At 42.5% G+C, this 25,990-nt stretch overlaps 1 protein-coding gene across 2 annotated transcripts in view; it reads right to left on the minus strand.

Moving 5' to 3' along the window:
* Positions 1–25,990, minus strand: part of LOC121579685 (CTD nuclear envelope phosphatase 1A) — a 30,826-nt gene that overhangs the window by 3,704 nt on the left and 1,132 nt on the right. For both annotated transcript variants that reach the window (XM_041894485.1, XM_041894486.2), the window contains exons 3-7: positions 13,362–13,428; positions 11,432–11,550; positions 11,198–11,269; positions 5,044–5,154; positions 4,687–4,798 (exon numbers count right to left, since the gene is read on the minus strand). In XM_041894485.1, the coding sequence (XP_041750419.1) occupies positions 4,687–4,798; positions 5,044–5,154; positions 11,198–11,269; positions 11,432–11,550; positions 13,362–13,428 (481 nt within the window). The remainder of the gene's footprint in view (positions 1–4,686; positions 4,799–5,043; positions 5,155–11,197; positions 11,270–11,431; positions 11,551–13,361; positions 13,429–25,990) is intronic.

The raw sequence follows: 25,990 nt of genomic DNA on the forward strand, positions 1-25,990 counted from the left end.
AATCTGAATTTAGAGAACTGAATCTGAATGCATCTGAGAGGTTGAACATACAGTGGGGAGAACAAGTATTTGATACACTGCCGATTTTGCAGGTTTTCCTACTTACAAAGCATGTAGAGGTCTGTAATTTTTATCATAGGTACACTTCAACAGTGAGAGACGTAATCTAAAACAAAAATCCAGAAAATCACATTGTATGATTTTTAAGTAATTAATTTGCATTTTATTGCATGACATAAGTATTTGATCACCTACCAACCAGTAAGAATTCCGGCTCTCACAGACCTATTAGTTTTTCTTTAAGAAGCCCTCCTGTTCTCCACTCATTACCTGTATTAACTGCACCTGTTTGAACTCGTTACCTGTATAAAAGACACCTGTCCACACACTCAATCAAACAGACTCCAACCTCTCCACAATGGCCAAGACCAGAGAGCTGTGTAAGGACAGGGATAAAATTGTATACCTGCACAAAGCTGGGATGGGCTACAGGACAATAGGCAAGCAGCTTGGTGAGAAGGCAACAACTGTTGGTGCAATTATTAGAAAATGGAAGAAGTTCAAGATGACGGTCAATCACCCTCGGTCTGGGGCTCCATGCAAGATCTCACCTCGTGGGGCATCAATGATCATGAGGAAGGTGAGGGATCAGCCCAGAACTACACGGCAGGACCTGGTCAATGACCTGAAGAGAGCTGAAGAGAGCTGGGACCACAGTCTCAAAGAAAACCATTAGTAACACACTACGCCGTCATGGATTAAAATCCTGCAGCGCACACAAGGTCCCCCTGCTCAAGCCAGCGCATGTCCAGGCCCGTCTGAAGTTTGCCAATGACCATCTGGATGATCCAGAGGAGGAATGGGAGAAGGTAATGTGGTCTGATGAGACAAAAATAGAGCTTTTTGGTCTAAACTCCACTCGCTGTGTTTGGAGGAAGAAGAAGGATGAGTACAACCCCAAGAACACCATCCCAACCGGGAAGCATGGAGGTGGAAACATCATTCTTTGGGGATGCTTTTCTGCAAAGGGGAGAGGACGACTGCACCGTATTGAGGGGAGGATGGATGGGGCCATGTATCGCGAGATCTTGGCCAACAACCTCCTTCCCTCAGTAAGTGCATTGAAGATGGGTCGTGGCTGGGTCTTCCAGCATGACAACGACCCGAAACACACAGCCAGGGCAACTAAGGAGTGGCTCCGTAAGAAGCATCTCAAGGTCCTGGAGTGGCCTAGCCAGTCTCCAGACCTGAACCCAATAGAAAATCTTTGGAGGGAGCTGAAAGTCCGTATTGCCCAGTGACAGCCCCGAAACCTGAAGGATCTGGAGAAGGTCTGTATGGAGGAGTGGGCCAAAATCCCTAATGCAGTGTGTGCAAACCTGGTCAAGACCTACAGGAAACGTATGATCTCTGTAATTGCAAACAAAGGTTTCTGTACCAAATATTAAGTTCTGCTTTTCTGATGTATCAAATACTTATGTCATGCAATCAAATGCAAATTAATTACTTTAAAATCATACAATGTGATTTTCTGGATTTTTGTTTTAGATTCCGTCTCTCACAGTTGAAGTGTACATATGATAAAAAATTACAGACCTCTACATGCTATGTAAGTAGGAAAACCTGCAAAATCGGCAGTGTATCAAATACTTGTTCTCCCCACTGTATGAAACTTTGATAAACCTTAAATGATAGTTTGTAATCTTGATACAGACAATGAATGCAATATATACCATATTGAAACGAAACAAATATCTGTTTGAATATTAAATTAAATTGAAATAAATTTTAAAACAATGCAATATTCATTCAATTCAGTTTCAAATCATGAAATACAAGTTCAATTTATGAATTCAATGATTCAATGTGCATTACAAATTCTAAAATATTGAATTCAAATTCAATATCCTAATACATATTCAAAATGATGGAATTCAAATGCAATTTCTGTTGGCACTGACATCGCTCCATAGCTGCTCCAGAATCTCCCACACATGTTCAGTTGGGTTGAGATCTGGTGACTGAGGCACACACCATTTAAACCCCCTATGCTCCTTTGACACCACTCTTTCAAAGTCACTGAGATCTCTTCTTCTAGCTATGGTATCCAAAATGATGGGTAACTGGGCATTGTCATACATGACCTTATGCTAGAGTCCTGCATGGGTCAGTTTTTTTGAGCTGCACCCGCCCCGCGCCGGCCACATCAATTCCGAGCCCCACCCAATACCCGACATCAGGGAAAATTTCTCTCCAACCTGACCCACCCGCATAGAATTGTTCCGAGAGCCGATCCGTGACCCGCCAAATAACATCAATTTATTTAATTGTTTTTATGACTCCAGGCTATTAGGCTATTCCCCTTCCCTGCCTGAATTAATTTGTCTGCATGTCTATCCAACATTTGGACAAAAGGAAACCCTGCCATGAATTAATACGATGCGGCAAATTATCAACTCAAATCGCTTTGAAAAAAAAAAGAGCTTTCTAATGATCCTTCTTACCTAATGAAAGCCTATAGCCAACATAAGAAAACCTTTACATTCAATATTGCTTAGATCATCAAATAAATATTTTAATTGAAACTTAAATAGATAATTTAGAGAATCGAATAGGCTATGGGCTGCAAAAATAGCCTACATTTATCCTCAAAGTTTTACCAGCCGCACAGGTTAAAACTTTTTGCCTGCAAATGGTCTGAACGAAAGCCTGAATTACTGTAATAATTAACTGAATTATCGTAAACAAATACCTGCTTTTTGCAGGCTGTGTATCTAGGCGTAGGCTACTATGTCTGTATCTAGGCGTAGGCTACTATGCAATACAAGCTCCTGGATTTGTAAAACGTTTTATCTTGATTTAAAACGTTCCGACCCGCAATATATTTGTTCTGAACCGCAAGCCGACCCGCGGGTTGAAATGTTTTCGTTCCACCCGCAGGTCATCCGCGGGGAACTGTAGGTATCCGATCCGATGCAGGACTTTACCCTAAGCTTAATTAATGGAAAAATCCACCCAAAACCAATCATTCCTATAATTTACAGTTTTTTTTTTTATTTGTTAGAAGAATATTTTTTGTGAACACATTTTGTCGTTATAATAAGGTTGACAGCAACGTGAAAATTGTTGTGGAAATTTGTTGCAGTTCAAGTCGACTACAAAACCCACAATGCAATGCTCTCTATGGACTGGCTGGGCAGCAAGCAAACGCAGCTACACACACAATAATACCAAAGTCAATATCAGCCTGTGAAGTAGCTAATTAGCTGTAAAATCACCTAAACAAACTGCACTATCAGAGTCTACAATCTCACCATGTTGAACCTGCAGATAGATGTGCCTCGCAGAGTGGAGTCTGACATTCGCAACGGCACCATGCAATGCACTCTGGATTGAAGAGGCAGACAAATAGGAGAAATGTGGTGGACTCTCTTAAATTACACATTTCGAGGTAGGAATATTGCAAAAATATGATCAATGGCTCATTCGAGAGAAGACAACTTCCCGCGTTATGACATCGGCCAGTATCGGCCAGAAAATCTGACATTTTCGCGACCTAAAAGTCTTCCTATTAACTTCCAGTGTAGTGAGAGCGGATTAAACGCAATGCTACGTCATACCGGCTGAATTTCTGCCTGCTTGAACAGCAATAGCTCAGATACACATTAAAACATGAAATAACCCCGGGAATCAATGGAACATCGCTCAGAGATGCACAAAAACAGTATAACATTCAAAATGGGTAAATCGTTCCTTTAACTCAGGAACCACACCTGTGTGGAAGCACCTTCTTTCAATATACTTTGTATCCCTCATTTACTCAAGTGTTTCCTTCATTTTGACAGTTACCTGTACATGTAGTAGGGTTGGGCGGTATCCAGATTATCATACCGTTTCTGTACCATACCGGGGTATACAGTGTTACCGGAAGTGCACACAAGGGGCGCTATAGAAAATTAATAGAAAATTGGGGGGACGCACAAAACAATTTAGGCAACAGGGATCTTGATCCAGGAAGGGATTTAATGTCTCTAGTCTGGGTACCAGTCTTTTTAGCTAACGTTCAACTCCTTGCCACTCCATGTCATTGCCAAAGAGACTGGCGTTTATTTTGATGGTCTGGTTTCGTCTGGACAAACAAAAAATGGTTGCTTAACAACCGGATACCAATGTGTTCTGTGGAGAGAAAAAAGTGATAGAGTTCCAATATTTTGATAATTGTTGTGATTAGAGGATAGCTGTGAGGGTTATCGAGTCAGGATGAACTCCTCTGTTCTCCTCGAGCTCATTAATTATGGAATGTTCATATATGAAGATGGCAGAAAGGCCAGTCTCTTTAGCAATGACAAGGAGTGGCAGGAGTGGAATGTTAGCTAAAGAGACTGGTACTCAGGCTAGAATGACTGCTGTAACCAAAAAGCTTGATCTTGACAACTAGCCACATTGCAAACGAAATGCAAAGCTGGAGCCCTGAGCTGGATATAATTTATTTGACACATCTTCGATTTCTTACAGTTACACTTAACGTATCGTTATAGGCAGTGGTGTAGCCCCCCGAGTTACTTTTTTTCTTAATTTTATTGAAAATCATACCATTGGTATTTGGAAATACCCTGGTATACGGTATAAACAGTTTATTGCCCAAGCCTAACATGTAGTCATTATAACATGGTAACAGCTCCTTACCAGGGTGGCTGCGGTAGGCTCCAGGCGAGTTGTCCAGGATGACTACGCTAGATAGATCGTTGTGCACCACAGAAAGATCTTTAATATAACTACCCAGATCCAATGTACAGTGCTAGATAGAGAAAAAAAAAGAGTAATAAACTTGAGTTTTATATGTTGCAAAAGAGTGATAAGTCTAACTGTACATAGAGAGAACCTCTAAATAATGACAGAGACATTCAGAATTTTCATTGAAAGTGCTTTTTAGGGTAGGATGAGGCATAATCTGTATCCGGGAAACCAGCCCTCAGAGTGTAAGACTGAGCAGGGTGCATAACTGCACAGAGCTGAAGTGAACCAGTGAGTGGGTTTGTTTACCTGTCTGTAGTATCTTCGTTTCAGGATGTCCCTGTCTAGCTTGTCAGACACGGCTGAGCCATATATTTCCATACTGGCCGTGAAAACCACCAGCTCATACCACTGACTCACCTAAAACAACAGAGGAGTTACATCTCACACAAACAGCCAAGAGAGCTCCAAACAAATGTGCACAAAATAATTAGAAATAATAAACAAAATAGATTAACTGTATAGTCCACAACCCCAAAATGAAAATGTATTGATTGCTAGCTCAATACACTTTTTACAAATAAATTTGTCCTCATAACGGTTGTCAAATTTCCCCTACCCTGACTGACAGTCCCCCTCTTCCTATCACCAAGCACCATTCCCTGTCCAATTCCCCTCCAGCTTTAAATACACACACCTGTCCCTAATCAGTGTGGCGAGTGTGGTAAAACTGAGAAGACACTGTCTGTCATTGAGTTTTGAAGCAGCCTACCTGACAAAGTCATGTTAGGATATGTCAGTTATCCTGTGAGAGCTTTTGTGCCGAACCCATTAAAGTGTTTCAGATGCCAAGCTTATGGTCATGTTGCAGCAGTGTGTAGGAAGGAGGTTCCGAGATGTGAGAAGTGTGCAGGAGAGCATGGGACAAAAAATGTGTAGTATCAGTGGAAAAAACTGTAAATTGTCGGGGTGCCCATGTTGCTGGGGATCAGAAGTGCCCAGTGTGAGAGAGACAGGTTGAGGCTGCCAGGGTCAGAGTAGAACAGAAGGTGTCATATGCTGAGGCTGTGAAGAGTAGAGCAGGGTTTTGTTGGTTTTTCCCTAGCACTACACAGCTGATTCAAACAATCAACTAATCGTCAAGCCTTTAGAATTTCAAATCAGCTGTGTAGGTGTTAGGGCAAATACCAAATCGTGCACCCCTTGGGGTCCCGAGGACCGAGTTTGGGAAACGCTGGAGTAGAGGATAGGTCAAAGGTGAGTACTAGGCCTTGGGCAATACAAAGTGATACGAATTTCTGCTTCGGTAAGGTTTGCTTCTTCTTGCCATGGTTATCAACTGTACCGCAAAAATAGAACGGAAATCACAGAAAATAGATGTGGTGGCAGCCGCAGAGAAGTATTTGGGTGTACGAGGGTTTACTGCAAAATAATTACAAGGTGTGTGGAACGAAAGAGTCCTGTCCTCCCAGGCCGTTGGCCTGGTATAAGATCAGTTACGGTCATTAGTAGTGTAATGGGGTGGTGTTTTTATCATTTTTAGGAAATAGTGGTATAGACAGTGTACAAAACACCTGCTCTTTCCATGACATAGACTGACCAGGTGAAAGATATGATCCCTTATTAATGTCACTTGTTAAATCCACTTCACTCAGTGTAGATGAAGGGGAGAAGACAGGTTAAAGAAGGATTTTTAAGTCTTGAGACCATTGAGACATTGATTGTTTGTGTACCATTCAGAGGGTGAATGGGCAAGACAGAATATTTAAGTGCGGGGTATGGTAGTAGATGCCAGGCACACCAGTTTGAATGTTTCAAGAACTGCAACGTTGCTGGGCTTTTCACACTCAACAGTTTCCCATGTGTATCACGAATGGTCCACCACCCAAAGGACATCCAGCCAATTTGAAAGCTGTGGGAAGGAAGCATTGGACATCAACATGGGCCAGCATCCCTGTGGAATGCTTTTAAATAATAAATAATAAGCCATTTAGCAGACGCTTTTATCCAAAGCGACTTACAGTCATGTGTGCATACATTTTTACGTATGGGTGGTCCCGGGGATCGAACCCACTACCCTGGTGTTACAAGCGCCATGCTCTACCAATTGCGCTACAGAGGACCACACTTTTGACACCTTGTAGAGTCCATACCCCGACGAATTGAGGCTGTTCTGAGGGCAACAGGGGTTGCAACTCAATATTATGAAGGTGTTCGTAATGTTTAGTACACTCAGAGTAGGGTTAGTTGGTGGTCCTTTTTATTTTTGTATCACAAAATGTAATGTGATCGACTACACACTCCCACACAGTAGGTAGCGGCATGAACAAACAAAATGTGCGAACGCCATGATACCAAAGAAAAAGAAGAAGCATCAGCGTGGCAGACCTTACCTTTTCAGTTTGCAAGTGTTTGTTACAAGACACCTTTTCTCTTGTAACCTTTCCTTTGTGTTTTGGATGCATTTATTGACCTCGTAAGTTCTTATTTCTTGATTTGTATTATAATGTGATTGAGAACATTTACTGTTACTAATTTATATTTGTTTACCATTTATATTTATTTTACTCACGTTTTAACCCATTGCTTAAGTTTCACTCCTGTGATATTCCTTTGAAATGTTGAGATTTATGAGTACATTTATATGCATTTTTATTTTTTATTTTTTTATTTTCTAGGGGTAGATCAGCTTTAATATTGCAGATAGATTGTAACTTACATCAATGTAATTGTCTGCATCACTTCCAATCCCACATGTTTTATTTTCTCGCAAATATATATATACACACACATATACAGTTTAAGTCAGAAGTTTACATACACCTTAGCCAAATACATTTAAACTCAGTTTTTCACAATTCCTCACATTTAATCCTAGTAAAAATCCCCTGTCTTAGGTCAGTTAGGATCACCACTTTATTGCCATATTACCATTTTGCCACAACTTTGGAAGTATGCTTGGGGTCATTGTCCATTTGGAAGATCCATTTGCGACCAAGCTTTAAAACTTCCTCCCTGATGTCTTGAGATGTTGCTTCAATATATCCACATAATTTTCCTTCCCCATGATGCCATCTATTTTGTGAAGTGCACCAGACCCTCCTGCAGCAAAGCACCCCCGCAGCATGATGCTGCCACCCCCGTGCTTCACGGTTGGGATGGTGTTCTTCGGCTTGCAAGCCCCCCCTCCCCCTCCAAACATAATGATGGTCATTATGGCCAAACAGTTCTATTTTTGTTTCATCAGACCAGAGAACATTTCTCCAAAAAGTACAATCTTTGTCCCCATGTGCAGTTGCAAACCGTAGTCTGGCTTTTTTAATGGCGGTTTTGGAGCAGTGGCTTCTTCCTTGCTGAGCGGCCTTTCAGGTTATGTCGATATAGGACTCGTTTTACTGTGGATATAGATACTTTTGTACCTGTTTCCTCCAGCATCTTCACAAGGTCCTTTGCTGTTGTTCTGGGATTGATTTGCACTTTTCGCACCAAAGTACATTCATCTCTAGGATCCAGAACGCGTCTCCTTCCTGAGCGGCATGACGGCCGCGTGGTCCCATGGTGTTTATACTTGCGTACTATTGTTTGTACAGATGAACATGGTACCTTCAGGCGTTTGTAAATTGCTCCCAAGGATGAACCAGACTTGTGGAGGTCTACCATTTTTTTCTGAGGTCTTGGCTGATTTCTTTTGATTTTCCCATGATGTCAAGCAAAGAGGCACTGAGTTTGAAGGTAGGCCTTGAAATACATCCACAGGTACAACTCCAATAGGCTAATTGACATCATTTGAGTCAATCAGAAGCTTCTAAGGCCATGACATAATTTTCTGGAACTTTCCAAGCTGTTTAAAGGCACAGTCAACTTAGTGTAAGTAAACTTCTGACCCACTGGAATTGTGAAACAGTGAATTGTAAGTGAAATAATCTGTCTGTAAACAATTGTTGGAAAAATTACTTGTGTCATGCACAAAGTAGATGTCCTAACCGACTTGCCAAAACTATAGTTTGTTAACAAGAAATTTGTGGAGTGGTTGAAAAACGAGTTTTAATGACTCCAACCTAAGTGTATGTAAACTGTACATACATACATACATACATACATACATACATACATACATACATACATACATACATACATACATACATACATACATACATACATACATACATACATACATACATACATACATACATACACTCAGCAAAAAAAGAAGGGTCCCTTTTTCAGGACCCTGTCTTCCAAAGATAATTAGTACAATTCCAAATAACTTCACAGATCTTCATTGTAAAGGGTTTAAACACGGTTTCCCATGCTTGTTCAATGAACCATAAACAATTAATGAACATGCACCTGTGGAACAGTCGTTAAGACACTAACAGCTTACAGACGGTATGCAATTAAGGTCACAGTTACGAAAACTTAGGACACTAAAGAGGCCCTTCTACTGACTCTGAAAAAACTCCAAAAGAAAGATGCCCAGGGTCCCTGCTCATCTGCGTGAACGTGCCTTAGGCATGCTGCAAGGAGGCATGAGGAATGCAGATGTGGCCAGGGCAATAAATTGCAATGTCCGTACTGTGAGACGCCTAAGACAGCGCTACAGGGAGACCATGTGTAACAACACCTGCACAGGATCGGTACATCCAAACATCGCACCTGCGGGACAGGTACCGGATGGCAACAACAACTGCCAGAGTTACACCAGGAACGCACAATCCCTCCATCAGTGCTCAGACTGTCCGCAATAGGCTGAGAGAGGCTGGACTGAGGGCTTGTAGGCCTGTTGTAAGGCAGGTCCTCACCAGACATCACAGGCAACAACGTCGCCTATGGGCACAAACCCACCGTCGCTGGACCAGACAGGACTGGCAAAAAGTGCTCTTCACTGACGAGTCACGGTTTTGTCTCACCAGGGGTGATGGTCGGATTCGCGTTTATCGTCGAAGGAATGAGCGTTACACCGAGGCCTGTACTCTGGAGCGGGATCGATTTGGAGGTGGGGGATCCGTCATGGTCTGGGGCGGTGTGTCACAGCATCATCGGACTGAGCATGTTGTCATTGCAGGTAATCTCAACGTTGTGCGTTACAGGGAAGACATCCTCCTCCCTCATGTGGTACCCTTCCTGCAGGCTCATCCTGACATGACCCTCCAGCATGATAATGCCACCAGCCATACTGCTCGTTCTGTGCGTGATTTCCTGCAAGACAGGAATGTTAGCTCAACTGGTAGAGCACGGCGCTTGTAACGCCAAGGTAGTGGGTTCGATCCCCGGGACCACCCATACACAAAAATGTATGCATGCATGACTGTAAGTCGCTTTGGATAAAAGCGTCTGCTAAATGGCATATTATTATTATTATTAGTGTTCTGCCATGGCCAGCGAAGAGCCCGGATCTCAATCCCATTGAGCATGTCTGGGACCTGTTGGATCGGAGGGCTAGGGCCATTCCCCCCAGAAATGTCAGGGAACTTGCAGGTGCCTTGGTGGAAGAGTGGGGTAACATCTCACAGCAAGAACTGGCAAATCTGGTGCAGTCCATGAGGAGGAGATGCACTGTAGTACTTAATGCAGATGGTGGCCACACCAGATACTGACTGTTACTTTTGATTTTGACCCCCCCCTTTGTTCAGGGACACATTATTCCATTTCTGTTAGTCACGTCTGTGGAACTTGATCAGTTTATGTCTCAGTTGTTGAATCTTGTTATGTTCATACAAATATTTACACATGTTAAGTTTGCTGAAAATAAACGCAGTTGACAGTGAGAGGACGTTTCTTTTTTTGCTGAGTTTATATACACATATCCTTTAAAAATATATATATTTCCCTTTATTACTTTCCAACCCCACCACCCCTTCCCTAATTTGAGTAAACTAGTGAACAACAATGCTTAGGCCTCTACTTCCAACTTATACATACTATATACATTTTATGGACACAGTCAATTTTACAATAATTCTATTTAGTTTGTTCTTACTCCTGAACTTCCTCTAACCTCAACCTCTCCGATCATTTTCATGATGTCCATTTGCATTTGTTTTACCTTATATCAAAATCACTCATGTATTTTTTTCTTTCCTTGTTTTCCCAGTTAACCATCCTTTTACCGTAATCGTCCTAATATCCACCCATCCTGCAATATAATTTCATGATTTAAACTGCAATAATAAAACGGGCACCAGCCCATTTAAGTGCCATCCTCCTCTCTGTGTTTTAATGGACACCACCACGATAGCCTCAAACATCAAGATACAGTCCTTTATTCAAACCACAACTCTAACCAGTTTTTGGCACCAAGAAACACTGCAGAGAGAATAAACAAGATGCTAACAAAAAAGTATTTAGCTGCTTGAAATCCTACAACCAAAGCTTATTTGAATAGACAATTAATCCTCCATAATGTTCATACTTGCTACTATATTGTACTTATTTGGATGTTGACAACAGGCCAATCACTTACCACTTCTAAGAAGAAGTCCACATGTGGTCTTTTATGTACAGAAAACCTGACAGGATGTTTGTCGATTACCACCTTCATGGGAGAGAAAGGAGAGAATATGAATAAAAGAGAACTGGTAAGGTTAGGACTGAATGAGTGAACAATGAGTGTGAGTCAGTCTGGTGTGTGTGTGTTGACAAGGTGACAGCACAACGCTAATTAAATCAGTCAGACAGTGAACATCCAGGCCAATACCTTTAGGATGAAGTCCGGTGGAGTGCCTGGTCTCACTTTGGGTCTAACCACCCCATCATGGTGGGAGTGGATTAGGGTCTCGTCAAGGTCCAGCACCAGAATCTTCCTCTTGACTGCATCTGATGAGCAAGAGCCCAAGTCAAATTACAGTCAATATCACAGAGAGAAAAACTAAATAAGTAACATTTCAAAGCCATAGATCTCTGGTCTCTAGCCTGGTCCAACATCTATTTGTTTTATCAATAATGGCTGTTGATGTCAAAGGCTTTCGACAGTCTTGAATGGTATTTTCTCTTCAAAACTTTGCAAGCCTTCCAGCTGAAATAATAAATGTAATAAAAATATTATAAAAATCCTAAAGCAAAAATATACACAAATAATACATTATCATCTGAAATTGCTTTAGAAAGGGGCGCAAGACAGAGATGTCTTCTCTCTCCTCTCCTGTTTGCACTGGCAATTGCAGAAAGAATTAGACAGGACCCAAACCTAACAGCTATCAGTATTGGTAAACATGAATATAAACTAAACTTATTTGCCGATGATCTCCTGATATACCTGACCAATATTGAAAATTCAATGCCGCCTTTATTAAAAACATTTTCATTACACTAAAATCTCAGGATATAAAACTAACATGTAAAAAAACAGAAATAATGGCAATAGGTAAAATAAAAAGAATAACTCATGATCTACAGCAATCCGTTAAGTGGACCACAAACACATATTAAATACTTAGGATGCTTAATAAGAAACAAACAAATATAAAAAGACACATTTATCCCATTACTCAACAATATGAAAGCAGATCTATTTAAAATGGAACAATCTTCCCATAAATCTTACAGGTAGAATAAACCTCTTCAGAATGGCATGGCTCCCAAAGTTTTTATATTTATTCTCGGTAATACCAATTACCCCACTGAAGACATACTTTAAAAAGTATACTCTGCCATAAGTCTTTATATGGGCAAATAAAACTCAGAATAAAAGTTCACATCTCCCTAAGTCTGAGGGTGGTCTTAACCTCTCAGACTTGGAATTGTATCAACTCACCACCCAAGGCTTTTACTTGAGACATATTGTTAAATGCACTAAAGAGGCCTCCTGAGTGGCGCAGCGGTCTAAGGCAGTGCTTGAGGCTTCACTACAGCCCCGGGTTCGATCCCAGGCTGTGTCACAGCCGGCCGTGACCGGGAGACCCATGAGGCGGCACACAATTGGCCCAGCGTCGTCTGGGTTAGGGGAGGGTTTGGCTGGCCGGGATTTCCTTATCCTATCACACCCTAGCGACTCCTTGTGGCGGGCCGGACGCCTGCAAGCTGACTTCGGTTGCCAGTTGTACTGTGTTTCCTCCGACACATTGGTGCGGCTGGCTTCCGGGTTAAGCGAGCAGTGCGGCTTGGCAGGGTCATGTTTCAGAGGACACATGGCTCTCGACCTTAGCCTCTCCCGAGTCCGTAGGGGAGTTGCAGCGATGGGACAAGACTGTAACTACCAATTTGATATCACGAAATTGGGAGAAAAAGGGGTAACAAAATGCACTAAAGAGGAACAATGGGTACATATTGAAGATACTCTTCTCGTCAATTATCCTGGTTAAAAAAAAAATACTTAAGTGGAAAACAACCAATCCTGAATCATTAAGACAATGGAAAAATCATATGCTTCATTATCTAAATATTGTAAGAGTGTGGGCGACGGAGGAACAAAATGGTGCAATAAGAGGACGTGGCAGAGAGTTGTGCAGGCACTGGAGATAGGGGTGAGAACAAGTGGGTCTGGGCAGGTGTGATGTTCGTGTGTATCTGTATGTTGTCTTTATGTCTGTTTTGTACATTAAAACCTGTCAAAACATTACAAACAGATCTGGGACCAGGCTAAGACCCTTTGACCTTCTTTTAGACACTGAACGTGAAAGGATACTTACTGAGTCTGTTTCTGGACACAGGCGACAGAGGTAATGTGTCATAACGCACTGTTTGGTACTGGATTACCTGCAAAAGGTAGAGATGAGGAACTGTCACAATTGAGAAACTGAAAAATGACAAAATTCCAAACATTTAACTTGTCAAAAATATTTTGGGGATAAACACAATAGGCCATTTGTTAAATACATTGTGGAGCAATACCAGTGTGCTGGAGTGTCTTTATATATGTTTTATATTGAGGGTTTTCTCTCTATGCATCTGGAACTAGGCCTACATCAGTTGTGTGACCTGAACAACCCTCTCTGATGGGTTCCAGACAGATTAGATTAGACAGCTATAGTAGTCCTCCTCCAGGACTCACTTCAATTTGCCCTCTGCACCTGGGCTATATTTAACACACATACGCGAGCACACGTAAACATCCTCAGCTGTCAAGGACTGTCATACAGGCACACAGCCATAGCAAAGGCAAAGGGGTAGTTTGTTTCAAGGTGGCCTTGTGAGGCCTTTGTGCGCAGACAGATATAGTAGGATACTTTAGCTTGTACTGTAGAGCTGATCAATACTCCTGCTCACAGTTACCATGCTTTATTGACAGAATGTTCAGGGTGCCTTGCTGGGTGAACACTGTGTAAGGTCTGTATTATAAAAGCTATTGCTTTCTCTTTTTCTACCTATATTGGTTTGGTTCTTCTGCAAAAGGTTGCAATAGGATCAGCTGAACAATGGATTGAGTACCTAATAGGGCTTACCACACTGATTATAGTTGGCTCGTTAAACATACATAAATAACGCTCTTACTCAAGTGGTTACATAAAACAGGGAAAGGTTATCATAATGGGTTGTTTGTCTGAAGAGCCATAATTAAATCTGAACAAATGGGAAGCTTTAGGTTACACTATAGTAAGTCAACAGAGGGAATAATATACGACAATCTCTCCAGCAAGCATTTCTACTAGGCTATAAACAATTTTCAACTAAACTGGTAATAAAATATTTGAAGAAAAATGATTACCATCCTATGAGAGGACTTTGTTTCGGTATTGTAAAATGACAGAATTTGCACTTGTGTAAAACGTGGTCAGATTCAGATGTTCTGGTTTACGCACTGCTCTTCCTGGTCCTCTTGCAACTCAAATATGAAATAACTAATATTTCAGTGTGTATACAGTCACCAGCTCTGCTTAGTTACACCTGAAACACCTAAATCCACATCTAAAGTCCAATCACCATAGCTATACACTGTCAAACACTGTCCATGACAGATGTCTGAGAGAACAACTCTGTGCTTTTGCACCTTTTGGTTTCCTAGCATAAGCAAAACCAATAAGTAAAGAAGTTATTTCTATAGGTGTCAGTGTATACTGACAGTCAAATAGTTGTGGGTACTAGTGATGCGCAGGTTGACTCATAACCCGCAGTTATATCCGTGTGGGCGGCAGGTTTTAGGGTCACGAAATATTGTGTGGATGAAGGGTGGCAGGTGGGTTGAATACAGAGAAAACAATGCATAAAAAATGCATACATGTACAGTGCCTTGCAAAAGTATTCATCCCCCTTGGCGCTTTTCCTATTTTGTTGCATTACAACCTGTAATTTAAATGGATTTTTATTTGGATTTCATGTAATGGACATTGGGAGGGTTAATAGTTATGTACGCTCAAGTTCAGTTTTCTTGTCTTATTTCTTGTTTGTTTCACAAGAAAACATATTTTACATCTTCAAAGTGGTAGGCATGTTGTGTAAATCAAATAATACAAACCTCCAAAAAATCTATTTTAATTCCAGGTTGTAAGGCAACAAAATAGGAAAAATGCCAAGGGGGTGAATACTTTCACAAGCCACTTTATAATTCTTGTGCAATTCATATCTATAGGCGACATGGACGTTTTTCTTTCATTCTTTTTTATCTGCCGTTAGTGCATAGCCTTAGCCTAAGCTTTAGGGAACTGTAGCGTGCCAAATACATGCCAATTGCCAAAAGCTTTTGGGAACTTGGGCAGAAAACGTTAACCTCGATCCATTGAGGCAAAAACAACAAAGTCAGAGTTTAATTCAATAAGAGAAGTATAAAATAAATAGAAGTGAGCCCCAGAACAGTAGTCTGTTTGGGAAAGACTTGGTGAAGTGGTAAAAGAGGATGTAATGTGTGATGCTAGACAAATTTGACAGTCACAAGACGGGGACTTCAAAATGGCATATAATATGCCATTTAGCAGACGCTTTTATCCAAAGCGACTTACAGTCATGTGTGCATACATTTTTACGTATGGGTGGTCCCGGGGATCGAACCCACTACCCTGGCGTTACAAGCGCCATGCTCTACCAATTGAGCTACAGAGGACCACAAGGGGGGACTGAACTGTTCCAGCCTGGTCTCATAAACTAGACGTATCATAGTAAATGTAAATCCAGGACACTCAAATTAGTAAGTTATGTAACCATACCAAATGTAACATAAGACAGGTTTACTTAAGGTAAACACAAAAGTAGGTTGGTTGGTCGAGGTGGATGGGTGGACCTATAACACGAACGTCTAGCAACCCAAAGGTTGCGTGTTCAAATCTCATCGTGGACAACTTTAGCATATTAGCTGATTAAGAACTTTGCAACTACTTACTACCTTTTAGCTACTTAGCAACTACTTTTTTTTTTTTTAGGGGGTAGATCAGCTTTAATATTTCAGATAGATTGTAACTTCCATCAATGTAATTGTCTGCATCACTTCCAATTCCCCATGTTTTTTTCCCTCGCATGCATACATACATACACACACACACACACACACACACACACACACACACACACACACACACACATATATACATATACATATATATATATATATATATATACACACATACACACATACATATATATACACATACACACACACACACACACACATATACATACATATATATATATATATATACACATACATATATATACACATACATACATATATATACATATATATACACACACACACATACATACATATACACACATACATATATACATACATACATACATACATACATACATATATATATACATACATACATACATACATACATACATACATACATACATATACATATACATATATATACACACATACACACAGTGAGGGAAAAAAAGTATTTGCTCCCCTGCTGATTTTGTACATTTGCCCACTGACAAAGAAATGATCAGTCTATAATTTTAATGGTAGGTTTATTTGAACAGTAAGAGACAGAATAACAACAAAGAAACCCAGAAAAACGCATGTCAAAAATGTTATAAATTGATTTGCATTTTAATGAGGGAAATAAGTATTTGACCCCCTCTCAATCAGAAAGATTTCTGGCTCCCATGTGTCTTTTATACAGGTAACGAGCTGAGATTAGGAGCACACTCTTAAAGGGAGTGCTCCTAATCTCAGTTTGTTACCTTTATAAAAAGGCACCTGTCCACAGAAGCAATCAATCAGATTCAAAACTCTCCACCATGGCCAAGACCAAAGATGTCAGGGACAAGATTGTAGACCTACACAAGGCTGGAATGGGCTACAAGACCATCGCCAAGCAGCGTGGTGAGAAGGTGACAACAGTTGGTGCGATTATTCGCAAGTGGAAGAAACACAAAAGACTGTCAATCTCCCTCGGCTTAGGGCTCCATGCAAGATCTCACCTCGTGGAGTTGCAATGATCATGAGAACGGTGAGGAATCAGCCCAGAACTACACAGGAGGATCTTGTCAATGATCTCAAGGCAGCTGGGACCATAGTCACCAAGAAAGCAATTGGTAACACACTACGCCGTGAAGGACTGAAATCCTGCAGCGCCCGCAAGGTCCCCCTGCTCAAGAAAGCACATATACATGCCCGTCTGAAGTTTGCCAATGAACATCTGAATGATTCAGAGGAGAACTGGGTGAAAGTGTTGTGGTCAGATGAGACCAAAATCGAGCTCTTTGGCATCAACTCAACTCGCCGTGTTTGGAGGAGGAGGAATGCTGCCTATGACCCCAAGAACACCATCCCCACCGTCAAACACGGAGGTGGAAACATTATGCTTTGGGGGTGTTTTTCTGCTAAGGGGACAGGACAACTTCACCGCATCAAAGGGACGATGGACGGGGCCATGTACCGTTAAATCTTGTGTGAGAACCTCCTTCCCTCAGCCAGGGCATTGAAAATGGGTCGTGGATGGGTATTCCAGCATGACAATGACCCAAAACACACGGCCAAGGCAACAAAGGAGTGGCTAAAAAAGAAGCACATTAAGGTCCTGGAGTGGCCTAGCCAGTCTCCAGACCTTAATCCCATAGAAAATCTGTGGAGGGAGCTGAAGGTTCGAGTTGCCAAACGTCAGCCTCGAAACCTTAATGACTTGGAGAAGATCTGCAAAGAGTAGTGGGACAAAATCCCTCCTGAGATGTGTGCAAACCTGGTGGCCAACTACAAGAAACGTATGACCTCTGTGATTGCCAACAAGGGTTTTGCCACCAAGTACTAAGTCATGTTTTGCAGAGGGGTCAAATACTTATTTCCCTCATTAAAATGCAAATAAATTTATAACATTTATGATGTGTTTTTCTGGATTTTTTTGTTTTTATTCTGTCTCTCACTGTTCAAATAAACCTACCATTAAAATTATAGACTGATCATGTCTTCGTTAGTGGGCAAACGTACAAAATTAGCAGGGGATCAAATACTTTTTTCCCCTCACTGTACATACATATATCCATACACACACATATCCTTTTTTAAATTATATTTTCCCTTCATTACTTTCCAACCCCACCACCCCTTCCCCAATTGGAGTAAGCTAGTGAACAACAACGCTTAGGCCTCTTCTTCCAGCCCATACATACTATATACATTTTATGGACACAGTCAAATTCTACAATAATTATATTTACTTAGCATGTTAGCTAAACCTTCACCTAAACCTTTAACCTAACTCCTAACCTTAAGCCCTAGCCTAGCTAACGTTAGCTACGTCACTAACGTTAGCATTAGCCACCTAGCTAACGTTAGCCAAAACAAATTGGAATTCGTAACAATGTACAAATTACAATTCGTAACATATCGTACGAATTGTAATTCATAACATACACTATATATACACAAAAGTATGTGGACACCCCTTCAAATTAGGTGTATAAAATTGAGCACACAGCCATGCAATCTCCATAGACAACCATTGGCAGTAGAATAGCCTTACTGAAGAGCTCAGTAACTTTCAACGTGGCACCGTCATAGGACGCCACCTTTCCAACAAGTCCGTTTGTCAAATATCTGTCCGGGTCAACTGTTGTGCTGTTATTGTGAAGTGGAAACGTCTAGGAGCAACAACGGCTCAACCGCGAAGTGGTAGGCCACACAAGCTCACAGAACGGGACCGCCGAGTGCTGAATCGTGTAGAGCAGGGGTGTCAAACTCATTTTAGCTCAGGGGCCACATGGAGGAAAATCTATTCCCAAGTGGGCCGGACCGGAAAAATCATGGTATATATAACTTAAAAACAACAACTTCAGATTGTTTTCTTTGTTTTAATACGATCAACATACAACATAAAGCTGGAGCCTGAGGACAGTGTGTCCAAAATAGTACAAGCACAACATCACTATTAATAATAAAACACGTCAAGTTTATTTGAAAATTCTAAAGAAAAAGAACACACAATGCCTCAGTGATTAACAGAACTGTTTCACAGATCACAGAACTATATCAGGGTGTCATTTCTCAGGCAGAAATGTAGATAAAAATAATGAAATCCTGTTCCCCAAACAAGTGCAAGAACCACAGAGTCAAGAATAGGTTAAATATACAAATAAAATAAAATCAATTAAAAACAATAGCACATCAACATAAAAACATATAAACATACATCTGAAAGCGTTGCTCAAACTCCCGTAACAGTCCAGTTATTTTCATCTTTGAACCGCTTCATGTCTGCCACATGTTGGGTCGCGCACACATTTTTCAGACAGGGGAAGTGAGCTGCATCACCACCGGCAAGTTGCGTCTCCCACAATGACAGCTTCAACTTGAAAGAACGTATGCTGTCATAATACTGCGTGACAACTTTGTTGCGCCCTTGCAGCTGTTTGTTCAAGTTATTCAGGTGCTCTGTAACATCCACCATAAATGCAAGGTCCGGCATCCATTCTGCGGAATGAAATTCTAACACTGGTTTGCCCTTTTCTTCCATGAACTGTTCAATTTCTTCTCGTAAATCAAAGAAACGCCTCAGCACAGCACCTCGGCTTAACCATCTTACCTCAGTGTGGTATGGCAGGCCATAGATGTGGTCTTTCTCTCTGAGAAGGCTGTCAAACTGACGGTGATTCAGGCTTCTGGATCGGATGAAATTAACAGTTTGGATGACCACCTTCATGACGTTATCCATCTTTAATGACTTGCAACACAAAGCCTCCTGGTGCAAAATACAGTGAAAAGTCAAAAAATCACGTCCTCCATTTGCAGATTGCACTTTCTCTCTGAACTTTGTCACAACGCCTGCTTTTTTTCCCCATCATTGAGGGCACACCATCTGTAGCCAGGCTGACAGCGCGGGACCAGTCCACTCCGACCCTGTCCAGCGCGCTGACGAGTGCAGTGAAAATATCAGCTGCTGTCGTTGTATCTGTCATCGGCACCAACTCCACGAACTCCTCGTGACGGTCAATGTGTCATCAACTCCGCGGATGAAAAAATGGCCAGTTGTGCAACATCTGTAATGTCCGTGCTTTCATCAATTGCAACCGAAAACGCAATAAATGACTTTACTTTTTGCTTCAACTGGCTGTCCAAATCCACTGAAAGATCGGAAATCCTGTCTGCAACTGTGTTTCTTGTCAGGCTGATATTTGCAAAAGCCTGCCGCTTTTCAGGGCACACAATCTCCGCTGCCTTCATCATGCATGTTTTTACAAATTCACCCTCACTAAATGGTTTTGAAGCCACTGCGATTTCATTAGCAATGAGGTAGCTAGCTTTCACTGCAGCGTCACTGATGTCTCGGCTGTGAGTAAACACAGACTGCTGTTTCTTCAGACCCGCCAACAGTTCATTCACCTTCTCTCATCTCCGCTGTCCTTGAAAGTTGTCATATTTGTCGGCATGAAGACTCACATAGTGGCGACGAAAGTTATATTCTTTCAGCACTGCAACATGCTCTGAACACACCAAACATACAGCTTTCCCATTCAATTCCGTGATTAAATAGGATGACCATTTTTCTTGGAACACTCTGCACTCTGCGTCCACTTTTCTCTTTTTTGACAGAGACATATTGGGGCAATGAGGGTGCCAAAGCACATAATGTTAAAAGTAGAAGCCGTAATAAATATCGCGGGCAAAACAAAGTAGCTCATTGGCTGCACGTGCTTGACCTACTTGCTCTGCCCCGATATAAACAGTTTGCTTGCTTAACACAATTGCTATTGCGCCATCCAGTGGACGCAATTGGAACAGCAGTTTATTTTATTTAAAAATTGCAGCGCATTTTTATACTAAAAAAACTAAAAAATAAATAAAAATATTTTTTTTCAAAATCATCTCGCGGCCCGGATTAAACCCGTTTGCGGGCCTGATCCGGCCCGCGGGCCGTACGTTTGACACCCCTGGTGTAGAGCGTAAAAGTTGTCTGTCCTCGGTTGTAACACTCACTATCGAGTTCCAAACCACCTCTGAAAGCAACGTCAGCACAATAACTGTTCGTCAGGAACTTCATGAAATGGGTTTCCATGGCCAAGCAGCTGCACACAAGCCTAAACTCACCATGCACAATGCCAAGCGTCAGCTGGAGTGGTGTAAAGCTCACCGCCATTGGACTCTGGAGCAGTGGAAATGCATTCTCTGGAGTGATGAATCACGCTTCACCATCTGGCAGTCCGACGGACGAATCTGGGTTTGGCTGATGCCAGGAGAACGCTACCTGCCCCAATGCATAGTGCCAACTGTAAAGTTTGGTGGAGGAATAATGGTCTGGGGCTGTTTTTCATGGTTCGGGCTAGGCCCCTTAGTTCCAGTGAAGGGAAATCTTAATGCTACTGCATACAATGACATTCTAGACGATTCTGTACTTCTAACTTTGTGGCAACAGTGTGGGGAAGGCCTTTCCTGTCTCAGCATGACAATGCCCCCGTGCACAAAGCAAGGTCCATACAGAAATGGTTTGTCGAGATGGGTGTGGAAGAACTTGATTGGCCTGCACAGAGCCCTGACCTCAACCCCATCGAACACCTTTTGAATGAATTGGAACGCAGACTGCGAGCCAGGCCTAATTGCCCAACATCAGTGCCCGACCTCACTAATGCTCGTGGCTGAATGGAAGCAAGTCCCCGCAGCAATGTTCCAATATCTAGTGGAAAGCCTTCCCAGAAGAGTGGAGGCTGTTATAGCAGCAAAGGGGTGACTAACTCCATATTAATGCCCATGATTTTGGAATGAGCTGTTCGACGAGTAGGTGTCCACATACTTTTGGTTATGTAGTGTATAATACGAAATGGATGATGGACATCCACAAATTAATAAATACCATACGAAATGTAACATATCATACCAATTGGAGTGTCCCGGATTTACATCTACCTCTGAGTCCAGGTTGACTGTTCAGATGGGTTAAATGGAATAGTAGCCTAACTGAAAAATGGACACGGACTGTAGGTTTATAACCTCTCACATAGCCTAATATAATATGAACTTGTGCAGAATTAAGGCTTTCTTGCAGTAAAATGATACACCAAATATAAGTTGACTGGGGAACAGGAGGGGAAAAAAGTTTATTCTTTCAGCATCTTGAGAGAATGAATGCACGGTTAGGGATCATCTGTAAAGGTGCTATCTTTATCAGCATCATAAATGCTGATAGTATTTCAACCACATAAAATATGCATCCAAGCTGAACTGAAATCTTATCAAAAACATGTTTGGTCGTTTTAACAGCTTTTAGTTTCCTTAAAACCAGTCAAACTGACATTTTGCATGAGAAATCTTTCCCGTTTATTTAGAGTTATTGCATTTCTCCCCGGTCTATAAAACATATTTACTGAACGGGAGAAGCAGAGATGAAAGAGGAAAGACAAAACCAACGTCAACTATGCTTAACAAAAATATAAAACGCATGTAAAGTGTTGTTCCCATGTTTCAAGAGCTAAGATAAAGATCCCAGAAATCTTCCATAAACACAAAAGGCTTATTTCTCTCAAATTATGTGCACAAATATCTTTACATCCCTGTTAGTGAGCATTTCTCCTTTGCCAAGATAATCCATCCACCTGACAGGTGTGGCATATCAAGAAACTGATTAAACAGCATGATCATTACAGGTGCACCCTTGTGCTGGGGACAATAAAAAGCCACTAAAACGTGCAGATTTGTCACATAACACAATGCCACAGATGTCTCAAGTTTTGAAGGAGCGTGCAATTGGCATGCTGACTGCAGGAATGTCCACCAGAGCTGTTGCCAGATAATTTAAAGGTTAATTTCTCTACGATAAGCGGCCTCCAACATCGTTTTAGAGAATTTGGCAGTACGTCCAACTGGCCTCACAACCACGGACCACGTGTGACCACACCAGCCCAAGACCTCCACATCCGGCTTCTTCACCTGTGAGACCAGCCACCCGGACAGCTGACGAAACTGTGGGTTTGCACAACCGAATAATTTCTGCACAAACTCTCAGGGAAGCTCATCTGTGTGCTCGTCGTCCTTACCAGGGTCTTGACCTGATTGCAGTTTGGCGTCGTGACCGACTTCAGTGGGCAAATGATCACGTTCGATGGCCACAGGCATGCTGGAGAAGTGTGCTCTTCATGGATAAATCTTGGTTTCAACTGTACTGGGCAGATGGCAGACGGCATCGTGTGGGCGAGCGGTTTACTGTTGTCAACGTTGTGAACAGAGTGTCCCATGGTGTAGGTGGGGTTACGGTATGGGCAGGCGTAAGCTACGGACAACAAACACCATTGCATTTTATCAATGGCAATTTGAATGCAGAGATACCGTGACGAGATCCTGAGGCCCATTGTCATGCCATTCATCCGCCTCTATGCACGGCCATGTCACAAGGATCTGTACACAATTCCTGGAAGCTGAAAATGTCCCAGTTCTTCCATGGCCTGCATACTCACCAGACATGTCACCACCCATTGAGCATGTTTGGAATGCTCTGGATCAAATCAAATGTTATTGGTCACATGCACCGAATACAACAGGTGCAGACATTACAGTGAAATGCTTACTTACAGCCCTTAACCAACAGTGCATTTATTTTTAACAAAAAAAGTAAAAAAATAAACCAACAACAAAAAAAAGTGTTGAGAAAAAATAGAGCAGAAGTAAAATAAAATAACAGTAGGGAGGCTATATATACAGGGGGGTACCGTTGCAGAGTCAATGTGCGGGGGCACCGGCTAGTTGAGGTAGTTGAGGTAATATGTACATGTGGGTAGAGTTAAAGTGACTATGCATAAATAATTAACAGAGTAGCAGCAGCGTAAAAAGGATGGGGTGGGGGCAGTGCAAATAGTCCGGGCAGCCATGATTAGCTGTTCAGGAGTCTTATGGCTTGGGGGTAGAAGCTGTTGAGAAGTCTTTTGGACCTAGACTTGGCACTCTGGTACCGCTTGCCGTGCGGTAGCAGAGAGAACAGTCTATGACTAGGGTGGCTGGAGTCTTTGACAATTTTGAGGGCCTTCCTCTGACACCGCCTGGTATAGAGGTCCTGGATGGCAGGAAGCTTGGCCCCAGTGATGTACTGGGCCGTACGCACTTCACCCTCTGTAGTGCCTTGCGGTCGGAGGCCAAGCAGTTGCCATACCAGGCAGTGATGCAACCAGTCAGGATGCTCTCGATGGTGCAGCTGTAGAATTTTTTTGAGGATCTGAGGACCCATGCCAAATCTTTTCAGTCTCCTGAGGGGAATAGGCTTTGTCGTGCCCTCTTCACGACTGTCTTGGTGTGTTTGGACCATGATAGTTCGTTGGTGATGTGGACACCAAGGAACTTGAAGCTCTCAACCTGTTCCACAACAGCCCCGTCGATGAGAATGGGGGCGTGCTCAGTCCTCTTTTTTTTTCCTGTAGTCCACAATCATCTCCTTTGTCTTGGTCACGTTGAGGGAGAGGTTGTTGTCCTGGCACCACACGGCCAGGTCTCTGACCTCCTCCCTATAGGCTGTCTCATCGTTGTCTGTGATCAGGCCTACCACTGTTGTGTCGTCGGCAAACTTAATAATGGTGTTGGAGTCGTGCCTGGCCATGCAGTCATGGGTGAACAGAGAGTACAGGATGGGACTGAGCACGCAACCCCTGAGGGGCCCCCGTGTTGAGGATCAGTGTGGCAGATGTGTTGTTACCTACCCTTACCACCTGGGGGCGGCCCGTCAGGAAGTCCAGGATCCAGTTGCAGAGGGAGGTGTTTAGTCCCAGGATCCTTAGCTTAGTGATGAGCTTAGAGGGCACTATGGTGTTGAATGCTGAGCTTTAGTCAATGAATAGCATTCTCACGTAGGTGTTCCTCTTGTCCAGGTGGGAAAGGGCAGTGTGGAGTGCAATAGAGATTGCATCATCTGTGGATCTGTTGGGGCGGTATGCAAATTGGAGTGGGTCTAGGGTTTCTGGGATAATGCTGTTGATGTGAGCCATGACCAGCCTTTCAAAGCACTTCATGGCTACAGACGTCAGTGCTACGGGTCGGTAGTCATTTAGGCAGGTTATCTTAGAGTCCTTGGGCACGGGGACTATGGTGGTCTGCTTGAAACATGTTGGTATTACAGACTCAGTCAGGGACATGTTGAAAATGTCAGTGAAGACACTTGCAAGTTGGTCAGCACATGCTCGGAGATGTGAATGTTGACCTGCTTAAAAGTCTTACTCACATCGGCTACGGAGAGCGTGATCACATAGTCATCCGGAACAGCTGGTGCTCTCATGCATGCTTCAGTGTTGCTTGCCTCGAAGCGAGCATAGAAGTGGTTTAGCTCGTCTGGTAGGCTTGTGTCACTGGGCAGCTCGCGGCTGTGCTTCCCTTTGTAGTCTGTAATAGTTTTCAAGCCCTGCCACATCCGACGAGCGTCAGAGCCAGTGTAGTACGACTCAATCTTAGTCCTGATCAACGCGTAAGACAGCGTGTTCCAGTTCCCGCCAATATCCAGCAACTTCGCACAGCTATTGAAGACGAGTGGGAAACCATTTCACAGGCCGCAATCAACAGCCTGATCAACTCTATGCAAAAGAGATGTGTCGCGCGGCATGAGGCAAATGGTTTTCACACCAGATCCTGACTGGTTTTCTGGCGACATGGGGAAGTGCATGATCATGCTGAAACGAGGTGATGGCGGCAGATGAATGGCACAACAATGGGCCTCAGGATGTCATTGCGGTATCTCTGCATAAATGCATTAAATGCAATTGTGTTTTTGTTGTCCGTAGCTTATGCCTGCCCATACCATAACCCCACCACCACGGGGCACTCTGTTCACAACGTTATCAGCAAACCGCTAGCCCAAACAACGCCATACAGGTGGTCTGCGGTTGTGATGCCAGTTGGATGTACTGACAAATTCTCAAAAAAGATGTTGGATGCAGCTTATGGTAGAGAAATTAACATTAAATTATCTGGCAACAG

This window comes from Coregonus clupeaformis, chromosome 13 (assembly GCF_020615455.1).
Source record: "Coregonus clupeaformis isolate EN_2021a chromosome 13, ASM2061545v1, whole genome shotgun sequence".
NCBI lineage: Eukaryota > Metazoa > Chordata > Actinopteri > Salmoniformes > Salmonidae > Coregonus > Coregonus clupeaformis.